The sequence below is a fragment of the Myodes glareolus genome, chromosome 1 (genome assembly GCF_982192425.1).
Source record: "Myodes glareolus chromosome 1, mMyoGla1.1, whole genome shotgun sequence".
NCBI lineage: Eukaryota > Metazoa > Chordata > Mammalia > Rodentia > Cricetidae > Myodes > Myodes glareolus.
In genome coordinates this window covers 13,217,447-13,229,515 of record NC_142026.1, presented here as the reverse complement: position 1 = coordinate 13,229,515, position 12,069 = coordinate 13,217,447, and the positions used below count along the sequence as shown (strand labels likewise).

General features: G+C 40.2%; 2 protein-coding genes across 2 annotated transcripts in view; both read right to left on the bottom strand.

Moving 5' to 3' along the window:
- Spag16 (sperm associated antigen 16) overlaps positions 1-12,069 on the bottom strand; it is an 883,930-nt gene that overhangs the window by 60,097 nt on the left and 811,764 nt on the right. The window lies entirely within an intron of this gene.
- Positions 3,829-6,428, bottom strand: LOC148123257 (uncharacterized). Its single transcript, XM_087896234.1, has 2 exons — positions 5,955-6,428; positions 3,829-4,944 (listed from the first exon to the last, which is right to left on the bottom strand). The coding sequence occupies exons 1-2, from the start codon at positions 6,426-6,428 to the stop codon at positions 4,765-4,767; spliced, it is 654 nt and encodes a 217-aa protein (XP_087752360.1). The 3' UTR covers positions 3,829-4,764.

The window sequence follows — 12,069 nt, the reverse complement described above, 5'->3', positions numbered from 1 at the left end:
TAATGAGTTACTTAGTTTATGGAATTTTGATGTAGTAGTACTGACAACCTATATACACTAATATGGCATTTAAAAAGAATTTGTGTTGCTTTCCCCCTAAGATTTAAGTAATTTCTGTCATTTATTAAAAAAATTAGAAAAAAACTGAAAAATATGAAATAACAAAATTATATCACCATTACCTGACATCAATATTGAAGCATTCTATATGTAAATGTAAACAATGACATACATACCTGCATAAATATAGTATGAAGGAATGTGATACATGGATAGTTTTGATATATGGGCAAGCGATCATTGAATACTTCAAAATGCATGTTCAAGCACATGTGCACACACAGATATTCAAGCAGACACCAACTTTGCTTACTGTTTCAAAAACTTCAAGTTTGTTGTGTCCCTTCATTCTTTTAATTTCAGCTGTCTAGACATTAGAAATTCCCTATAGTTTTTCACCTCTAAAAATCAATCCCAGGAAAAACCCTCAGTCCATTTATTGCCTATCCCTAGCTGGAAACAGAGTGAAGATCTCCATCATGATCTAAAGAACACCTCCTTGTTAAGTTCAATCCTGAACCAGTCTGGATGCTTTTAGCGAGAGCTGTGCTGTGGTCCAAATGTGTTCATCCTTGTCCAAACTCATACTGAAATTAGATCCTCATTGCGAGACGCTGAAAGGGGAAAACTTTACCCAACTACAGGCTTAAGAAGTTGTATCTTTAGGAGGTAGGATTGGGTTGGGCCATCAGTAGATACTATGTGGCTGAATATTGATGACTTTATAGACGTGTGTGTGTGTGTGTGTGTGTGTGTGTGTGTGTGTATTTCTTGATTCTGATCCTGTGATAATAGAGACTCAATAGGTACAACTGTCAAATGACAAATGTTGATAAGGAAGAGAATCAGTTGGAACTGTCATATGTTGATGGTGGCTAGGGTTTAAAATTCTGACCAAGTGTTTGCATGCAGAGGGGTATTCTTGTGTTTAATAGACATGAATATTTGGAATAACCACTTAGGGTTAGTTTTTGGCATCAACAATTAAACAATAGACAGTTTATAAAAAATAATAATATCTATTACCTAATATACATTCATGCACAGATTTACCAGAATTTTGGATATGACTTCTGGTAGCAGCATTTTTTTCTAACAAGCTAAGCTGGAAACAAGTAACATACTAATCTGTATTACAGTAGATAAATTTAATCAATCAAATCTTCCATAGTAATAGGATTGAATGGCCTATACCCACAAGCAAAAACATCAACAGAGTCCTCAGATTTGATGCTAAATATAAGAAGGTAGATAAAGAATATTTATAATATGCTTCTATGTACATGGTATGAAACTCAAAAAAAAATACTGTATGTTGTTAGCAGTCAGGACTGTGGATGCTACAGGAGATGTGTAGAAGAAAGTGATTGGCAGTGGAATTGGTGACTTCTGAGGTATTGCAATGCTCCACTTCTGATTCCAGTTGTGGTTTGTTTAGAATCACATATTCACTAGAGCGTTGTTAAGGGAAATTTCACACTAAGATTTAAGTACTCTCAATGTGGGTTGGAGGAATGTTTCTTTTAATGGAACTGGAGGGTTATTTTTTTTTTTTTTTACTGGAATTGAAGAAAGAAGTTAGCAAGAGTTTTTAGGATTAAATTTTGTCCAGGAAAGAGATGAAAGGAATGCGAGTTGAAGCCAAGACTGTGGGGAAGGAGGCAAAGGGTGAGATGCCTATCATGGAGACTGCATTAATTGCTTGTCACTTAGACAGACAGAAGGGGAATTAGCACATCTAAGACATCAGAAATATTCATAGGGTCTGCTTCTGTGATCAAGACAGGGACTAACAGCAGATAGCAGTCAAATGTCAGGTCCAGGAGAATGGCAAAGTCTGCCAGAAAGCTGTGGAGATCCAAGTGTGGAGGGATGGGGCTGTGGGTAGGCTTTTGGCCCTGAAGGCATTAAAACGCAAAGTTCAGAAAGCACAGAGGTGACTCTGGGTTCTGTGGTTAATTAGCATGGGTGCCCTTCACTTCACTCTTGACTACAGTTTAAGTTTTGTTTTCCCCACAACAGTCTAAGAAGGGAGCAAGGGCTTAGCATGTAATAGGCACACGGTGGAAAAGGGAGGGGGTGGATGAATAAATGACTGGGAAGAGAAAGAATAGCTCATTTGTGTCAGCAGAGGCTGGGGAGGGCTTGGTCAAATGTGCGCGAAGGAGCCCCTTCACGGAAACTGACGGTGGTGGAGCAAGTCATTCTAAGATTGTGTCTGTTTCCTTCTTGGTTGACAGGGTTGATGACAGTTTTGATCTGAAGCTTCAAGTTAGTAGACAGTGTTTCCAGTGCTAATAGTATTTGACTACAAAAACAAAATTATGCATATAGAAATTTTTATATTGAATTCCTATGTTGCAAACCATATATGAATTATGACTTAGATAACACTTTAGGTGTTTTAAAGAATCAGATTTAACCTTACTGCCATTTATTTACTAAAAATAAGATAAACATTAAACTTAAAAAATATTATTGATTTTGGTTCTGCCTAATATTAAAGAAGCATATTCAGTAATACAGAATACAAAAGCATATAATAATACAGAAGCATATTCAGTAAAGAATTTTAAAAGAGCCTGTCAGAAGTTCATATTACAATATTAAAAATGGCAATTTCTCTCTGCAATTCATACTAGCACAAGCTAGGAATTCTATACCCAAACTAAAGTCTTCAGATTTTTTTTTAAAAAAGCTTTAAAAGAAGAGTCAAGTTGAAGATTCCACATTACTAGGAAAGCCAGTTTTTATTTCAAATACTTCAAAGCTCTGACATTCTGATTTCAAAAAGTTAAACAATTGAGAAAGCTTTGACTTTATTAAGTGCTCGCTCTCTACACCAGGAAATAAGGCTCGAAAGGTCATTCAAATGCACAGCGTGGCAGCTACCTCCCTTCTCAATACATACTGATACGCTCTTGAATATAGAACACTGTTTTCAGTAAATGATGCTTGATAATAAATGTGCTTTTAGGGAAAGCATGTGGTTTAAGAAAAAAAGAAAAATTCTATGGTGGAAATAAAATTCCACTCTTGCTAAAGCCAGAGAACAGAAATCCCTGCTCCTCCCAGGTACATTTGCATAGGCGTTCAGGGCTCAGAGCAACATTTTTAACACTTACTGTGGGCTCCTTTCTCTCCCAATGATTATTCTTCCTTGTTCTAAATCCAATATTCTTCATTATAAATTAAGCTGGATATGCAATTGTGTTAATTTTGCTCAGTTAAATTATTTGCTATATTAGTGGTTATTCAGTTATTTCAGTCAAAGCATATTTAATATTTGGAAGTTAATTTGGGGGCCATTCTTCAGTAGACACTAAGTTAACTAAACAGAAAGCATATCCAATTCATTATCACATATATTACCACATTGGATCTAAGTTTTTCTCAACCAGCTTAAGCTGCCAGAGAAGACAGAATACATACTGGCATATCACTCCTATATCAAAACTTGGTCACAAGGTTCGGGAGATGCCACAATAGTAATTGAATCCTCACCATCAAAAAAAGCAGGACATGTTTGTGCCTGTCTCTAACCCCAACACTGATGAGAGAAATAGGGGTCCCCAGATTAGCTGGTCAGCCAGCCGAAATGACAAGGATTGGGTTCAGCTAAGGACCCTGTCTCAAGACAGTAGGTGGAGGGGGTGATAGAAAAGTCAGTCTGGCTTCTGTCTCAGTTTTTGCATGTGTGTATGTCCCGCGCTACCGTCTCGCCAGCAAGAACCACACGGAACACTAGGATCCTTCTGCAGAATAGCTTTATGTCTCTTGGGAGCAGAGCATAAGCCAACACGGCCGTGGGGACCCAGATAAGATGGAACCCATCCCTTATAAAGGAAACAGACCCTGCCCTGGACGTGTCATTCCCGGATTGGCTGACTGCTCCCAGTCCCAGGTGAAACCTCGGGAGTAGGCAGGGACGCAGCGGTAGAGAGTTACAAAGCACGTGCGCTGAGATTAAAGGCGTGTGCCGCCACACCTTGGGGTCACAGAGGTCAATCTCTACCTTTGTTCCTAGAAGCAATGGAGAATGTGGTCCGGCCCTCCACATATCCCCCTTTTTTTACTTCTTTGCAGAAAGGCAACTCCCTAGGAAGGTAAAGATAGAGGTCGCACTTCCCAAAATGAAAACATAAAAATGGGCTTACACGGAATCTGTCCCTAGGCTCATGACACCTGGAACCTATCCGGCCTGCCCTCTGCCATTTTTCTGGGAAAGGGAATATACAGCAGAAAACCCTTAAGCAGAGCGACTTATCTCTCAGAGAGGGCCATTCTCTGTGCGATGCTCTTCAGCTCGACAACCTTCAGGGCTAGCTAAGCCAAGCACTCCACCCTGTGCAATGGACCACAGTCCTAGGGGTGCAGGAGCTGGTTGGCTTAAACCCTACTGCTTTAGATAACCACACATCAGTAGAGGCCCCCTGTTTCAGGGCAGCCAGCGCTTGTGCAATAACCACTTTGTCCCTACAATTTTAGGATTTGAGTCAGCAGACCATCCATAGGAAAAACACTAATCCATAGCATAGGACTGTTCCAAAACATTTCCACCCCCACCCATTCTTTGAAGTAGGGGAATGAGAGACACGGCCCAGGACTGAAGTCCTACGGCCAAGCTTATAAATCATCTCTAGGACAGTAGGGAGGGGGCCCAGAGTCTTATTGGTTGTAAAAAATCGGGGAGACACAGCCATCCTATGGTTGACTGGTAACAACTTCAGGAAGGCTAAGAGTGTCCTCCATCGATGCTCTGTCATCCATCCGCAAAATGGCAGGAGGAACAGCAGCCAGGTCCTCAGGCGAATCCGTGTGTTGTGGATCACTCTTCACTGTTCGGGTCAATCGCTCTGGCAGCCAGAATGGGCTTTCTTGATCCTGTGGGAAAACACAAACAGCTCCCCTGGATCTCAATAAGATGGGATCCGGGCCTTTCCATTCATTAGAAAGCACATCTTTCCACTTAACCAAATCTTTGGGCATGCTCTTACAGCTGTATCGGCTATCTGGCGGTAGGCGCCGTAATGGTAGTTTGTCTGGGCAGCGGCATAGTGCCCTCGCCCAGTCAGGAGGTCAAATGTCCATTGCTGTTGTTCTGGAATTAAGGCCTGAGCGTTAGCTCTGGCCTGTTCCTGGGCTACCTCGTGCCACAGCGCTTTCCATTCCAAATATTGACCCATGCTGATGAGCGATGCTTTTGCAACTGTTTCCCAGTCCGCTGGAGTCATGGCAGACAAGGCCAATCTATCCAACTGGGCTAAGGTAAAATTAGCAGTCACTCCATACTTTCTGACTGACTCTGCTAACTCTTTGATTTGATTGTACTCCACAGGTGCATGTAATCGCCCGTTTTCCCCTTCATAAACGGGGAAAGCCAAGTGTAGCTTTCTCTTGACCTTATCAGGGATAAATGAAAAGGTCTTTGGCCCAAGGCTTTCCTCATAAGGAGGCGCCGAAGGGGCAATTGAGGGAAGGTGTAGCCTATAATGAGGCGGATGGACCGTTTGGGATAACCTCATGGCCCTGCCGTTGGCTAATTCTACTTCCTCCTCTGTATCCATTTCTCCTTCCTCTTCTCCTGCAGAAGACTTTTGGCCTTGTGGGCCAATATTCTCCCCCATTTCTACTTCCTTAGAATTCCTGGAGGGTCCTTTTTCCTTAATTTTTTCTCTCACGCGCGCGTCTAACCTCCCACTGCATTCAGTTTCTGATATTCTGTTCTGAATTTCCTCCGCCCTTGCAACAACCGCTTGGCAAGATTCATCTTTTAAGCAATTTTTGATGGAAAATAAGAGAATTGCTAAGATAAGCATCAAGGCCTGTATGAAACCTTCCCAATGCGGAGACAAGTCGAGCTCAAAACCGAAAAATCCAGGAACAGACATTACCTCTCTGATATGCAGACCCTGCAGTTCTGAATCCTTCCTGAATCCAAAGTGAATCCAAGAGATCCCCGTCGGTGCGGTGGTCAGGATTCCTCGGCGTCCCGGGTTTCGGCACCAGATGTCCCGCGCTACCGTCTCGCCAGCAAGAACCACACGGAACACTAGGATCCTTCTGCAGAATAGCTTTATGTCTCTTGGGAGCAGAGCATAAGCCAACACGGCCGTGGGGACCCAGATAAGATGGAACCCATCCCTTATAAAGGAAACAGACCCTGCCCTGGACGTGTCATTCCCGGATTGGCTGACTGCTCCCAGTCCCAGGTGAAACCTCGGGAGTAGGCAGGGACGCAGCGGTAGAGAGTTACAAAGCACGTGCGCTGAGATTAAAGGCGTGTGCCGCCACACCTTGGGGTCACAGAGGTCAATCTCTACCTTTGTTCCTAGAAGCAATGGAGAATGTGGTCCGGCCCTCCACATGTGTACACATAAGCATAACTGTGCCTACATACATGTGCCACACGTGTCAGATCCACACTCTGGCATATATACCTATTTGAAAAAGAATGAAACAATGCAAAAAGCTACAAACATTTCAGAATTTGTAGCACTTTGCCAAGCACTTTATTCTTTGGATTTCAAATTTAATTCTTTTCTGTCAGTTCAAATGGCTTTGATGGAGGTGAAGCTTAAATTAAAGTATTTTTGTGGTCATCCATGTTCAAAAACCAAAGTGCTGAAAAAAATGCATGAATAAAAGATGGTGTCTGCCCATTTTTCTCTAGAAATTGAACCTCTGTTTTCTCCATTTGTTGACTTACATTCTTTAGGCGGTCTGTATTAATTCCTCTGTATGGGAGATTGATGTGGGATTCCCCTCCGTATGCTGTGAATGTCATTGGTTAATAAAGAAACTGTCTTGGGCCTGTGATAGAGTAGAGTGGAGCTAGGCAGGGACAACTAAACTGAATGCTGGAAGAAAGGAGGCAGAGACAGGGAGAAGCCATGGAGCCACTGCCAGAGGCAGACATGCCAGAACCTTGCTGGTAGGTCAAGAGCCTCATGGTAAAATATAAAATAAAGGAAATAAAATACTAGATGTAAGAGCTAGCTAGCAGTGCACTTAAGTGATTGGTCAAGCAGCAATTTAAATAATACAATTTCTGTGTGATTATTTTGGGAGCTGGGCAGCCAGGAAAACAAGCAAGCAGCCTTTCTACAACAGGGGATTAAGACTTTCTTCTTCCTCTCATGCATTTTTTCTCCCTTCTCCCCTTTTACCAGTGTTTCACCACAGTCATATCATATAAATCTTTTGCCTTTTACAGTTTTAATTCCTAAATAAATTTATAGTTATACTTTTTTCTAATTTGACTGTTTTCATGATGTAAATTTTGAAGACTGAGCTTGCCTTCTTCTCCCTTTCCTCCCTCACCACTTTTTCCCTCCCTCTCTCAAGTTTTATCTTTGGTCAGTTAACTGCCACAGCAGTTGAAAGCTCCAGTCATCCTGTGCTTTAAACAGTACCATAAATGTTATGTGCAGGAGGGTTTTCTTTCTTTTTTATTTAAAGAAAACAATCTTTTTTTTTGTTATACATACCAATCCAAGTTCTCACTCCCTCCACTCCTTCCATGCCCTCCACATACTCCTCCACCCCACCCCCATCCACTCCTCAGAGAGGGTAAGACACATTGCTTTGGGGAAGGTCCAAGACCCTCCCTTCTCTATCTAGGATGAGCAAGGTATTCCTCCAAAGAGCAAAGGTTACCCCAACAGTACAAGCAATAGGGATAAAACACCAATCACTTGTACAGTCTCTTTGGAAATCAGTACGGTGGTTTCTCAGAAAACTGGGAATCAATCTACCTCAGGATCCAGCAATACCCAAAAGATATACCCAAAAGATGCTCAATCATACTACAAAGACATTTGTTCAACTATGTTCATAGCAGCATTATTTGTAAAAACCTAAACCTGGACACAACCTAAATGCCCCTCAATTGAAGAATGGATAAAGAAAATGTGATACATTTATACATTAGAGTACTACTTAGTAGTAAAAAGCAGTGACATTTTGAATTTTGCTTGCAAATGAACGGAACTAGAAATCACCATCCTGAGTGAAGTAACACAGATCCCAAAATGATGAATATGGTATGTAGTCACTCATAAGTAGGTTCTAGCCATAAACAAAGGATATTGAGCCTGTAGTTCATGATCCTAGAGAAGTTAAGTAATAAGGTGAACCCTAAGAAAATCATATATATATATATATATATATATATATATATATATATATTCACATATATATATATTCACCAGGAAGGTAAAAATAGACAAGATCACATGACAAAATTGGAAATACAGGAGTGGTGGGAGAAGAGGGGTGAAAGGGGAAGAAGAGGGGAAAAGGGAAGGGGCGAGGAGAACTTGAGGGAATGGGATAGTCAAGATGGACCAAGGACAGAGATGAGAGCAAGGAAAGAGATATCTTGATTGAAGGAACCAATATGGGGTTAACAAGAAACCTGGCTCTAGAGAAATTCCCAGGAATCCACAAAGATAACCCCAGCTAAGACCCTAAGCAATAGAGGAGAGAGTGCCTGGTCTGGCATTGCCCTGTAGTCAGACGATGAATATCTTAAATATCACTGCAGTAGGGTTTTCAAAGCTGGTAATTAATGGGAAATAGTTACTTGCTGATGGTTACACTATGACATGTGAAAATTGTCCAATGACAAGCTAAGCAGATCACAATCTTTCTTTGATATGTTGCAATATCTGTTACATTAGGGAAAGACAGTACTATTATTAAGAACAATGTGTTGTTCAAGTTCTGCTTTAACACACCAAATACTTAAAAATAATTAGGGTGGTTGTCTGGGGACATAACTAAGTCCATTGATTGCTTGTCTCACAAGCATGAGGAGGGTCTGAGTTTGACCCCCGGGATAAACATTAATGAAAACATAAACAAAGCAAGCAAGCAAACAAAAAACTTGGTTTGATAAAACACTCCCAATTTCAGCAGTGGGGAAAGGAGACAGGCAGATGTCATGGGCTAGCCAAACTGTCCCATTTGGTGTGTTTCAGGATAATAAGAGACCCCAATGAAAAGAAAATAAAGAAAAAGAAAATATAATATAATGAAAGGAAAAAATGCAGGCAGTGCCTGAGAAGCAACACTTGAGATTCTCCTCTGACTTCTACATGTGCACACAACCATTTTTGGTTATATCTCAAGTAGGTCAAAGTGTCTTGAGCAACTTTACTTTTCTCTTATCTTCTCATTTTTGTATACTAAATGTCACATTTCTATTTATCATAAACCCAATTCTGGCAAAAAAAAATTAACTGAGTCACCAAATTTTTTTGTCATGAATATCTTTTGACAGAACTCTTAGACCTTGAAACTTGATCTGTAGGTCTGTCTACACATAAATAGCTAGAACATTCTTTCATCTTTATGCTGGGGTGGAACTATTTCCTGGTTACCATATTTTTGTTCTACTGGGTATAGAGGAAGTTAGTTTGCTGAAGTGAATTCCTCAGTTAGGTGCTATGAAAGAATTGCATTGAAACTAAATTCTTTTTCATGCCTTAAAATGTGTTTGTCCTACCATCCCTTCATATTGACAATTTAGCTGGCTGCTGGCTAGAGAATTCTAGATTGAAAGCATTTTTTCAGAACTTTAAAATTTTTTATTCCTTTTTTTCTCCCAGAGTCTGCAGATGAGAAGCCCAGCTCTAATCTGATTCCTATTCCTTTGCAAGTGATTTTTTTATCTCAAAAGTTTTAGAATGCTCTCATTTGCAAGTTTATGTCTCTGCAGACTCCTTGAAAATTTGTAGTTCAAGGGTAATTCCATCTTTTTCTTGTCGTTCCTTGTGTTGTGTCGATTGCAGAAAAATGTTATTTTTAGCTATCTTCTCTTCTGCTTAATCTATTATGTATAGGTCTGTTGTTGGGTGAACATTAGACCTCTAAGGTAGATCTTTCATGCCTTTTGTAAATCTCAATGCTTTCTCCTCTCCCTTTCTGTCCTCTTCCTTCTCTTCTTTGCTCCTTTTCTCCTTTCCTCCCTTCATTTCTCTCTGTTTCCCAATACTCACATTTTCCACCCCCTATGCTTAAAATTTAAGTTGGCAACCATCATTCGGAATCTAAACAGTTCTTTCCATTTCTGTCACTTCCATTTTAGTGGCACTACGCAAAAACATAAACTGTTTTGGATGTATTAGCATTTAAAAATACCCTTTCTCTTTTGAAGTGAATTGAGCTGTCCAGAGACTGTTTTTCTTTTTCTTATTCTAATAGTTTTTGTTCATGATGTTGGTTCCCCTCTCATGTCAATGAATGGTTCACCTTTAATAAGGAGAAAGATAACTCCAGTGACTAAGGAGATTTTATTGAAATTCCAGGCAAGATTTTCTCAGTGGATATGAGAAACGACATGGAGCTTGGATGATGGCATAGCGTATAGGAGGTAAGAACAATTCTCCATATTCCAGGCTTGCTGGAGCTATAGCAGATGCACAGTTCTCATTACCCATCATGGTAATGATGGGTACATTATTAGCAGGAACAGTGCACTGTAATCTAGCAGGAAAGACTCAAATGGCTATATTCCTGTTTTTCTAAGAGTATTTCAGTATTCTACATATGATGGAAAATATATTTTACTGGTACAATATATACTAATTATGGTTTCTTCTCCCCAACTCCTCCTCAATCCTCCCTACCCATCTGAATCCACATCCTTTCCGTCCACTTAGAAAACAAACAGGCATCTAAAGAATAATAAAGTAAAATAATATGAAACCAAAACAAACTAACCAGAATAGGACAAAACTAACAAATAGAAGAGAGGACTAAAAAGAATGCACAAGAGAGATCTATATGTAGAGACTCACATATTTGTGAGTACACGTATTTATTCCATAAAACACACATATTTATTCCATAAAAACACAAAACTGGAAACCATCATATATATGTATATATGTACATATGTATATGTGTATATATGCCTGTCTGCATATATGTATGTATATATACCTGTATATATGTGCATACACATATACACATATGTGTGTATATATACATACACGCACACACACATATATATATAAATACATACATACAAAGAACCTACAGTGTGCAAAAAAAAAGCTCAGACAAAATATTATAAGCCAAAGAACTTCCAAAGATGCCATTGTATTCATTTTGCATTGGCCATCTACTGATGGGAATGAGCCCTGCCTTGAAGAGAGGTTTACATCCCAACTGAAAGTCAACTGGGGGAAAAGTAATTTTTCAATTGCAAGCAGTTATCATTTGGAGATGGCTTCTGGCTTAGGGATAGCATACAGCATTTTTGTCTACTTCTCTCACTTGGTCTCAGTTGGGACCCTTGTGAACCAGACATGTGCAGTCTCTGTACATGGTGTGACAGTCTGTGAGTTTATGTGTGCACTAGCCCAGATCTGCTTAGAAGATCCTGTTTTCCTTGTTGTTCTCCTTGCCCCACTGTATCCTACATTTTTTTCTTCATTTTCCACAGTATTTGCACCACGGAGGGAAGGAGTTTGATGGAGACATTCCATTTAGGACCAAATGTTTCAAGGTCTTTACTTTGCATACTGTCCAGCTATGGGTCTGTAGCAATATTTCACTTGTATTTTAATAAACAATGTTTGCCTGAAGTTCAGAGAGTAAAACGGCCACACTGATCAGCCTTACAGGCCAGGCAGTGATGACACACACCTTTAATCGCAGTAGTCACACTAGTTTGCTGTAGAAACAGGGCAGTAGTGGTGCATGCCTTTCATTCCAGCAGTAGAGAGGAATATAAGAGGGGAGGAGACTGCTTTCACTCACAGTCTCTTTCTGAGATTTCTGAGGCAGGATTGTCATTTTGGACTGAGGTTGAGGTAAGAGGCAGTGGCTGGTTGATTTGATTTTCTGACATTCAGGTTGAACCCCAATTTTTGTCTCTGGGTTTTTATTAATCATGCTACATGGGTCTCTATGTTTTTGTCAGTTACTACAGGAGGAAGCTTCTGTGAAGATGACTGAACAAGACACTGATCTATGAGTATAACAGAATGTCATTAG

What these genes read in the sequence shown, in the direction of transcription:
- LOC148123257 (XM_087896234.1), bottom strand. Translation starts at nt 6,428, where the DNA reads ATGTGGAGGGCCGGACCACATTCTCCATTGCTTCTAGGAACAAAGGTA. An exon ending in AGGGTCTGCATATCAGAGAG is followed by an intron (nt 4,945 to 5,954) that starts GTAATGTCTGTT and finishes GTTTTCCCACAG; the next exon opens with GATCAAGAAAGCCCATTCTG.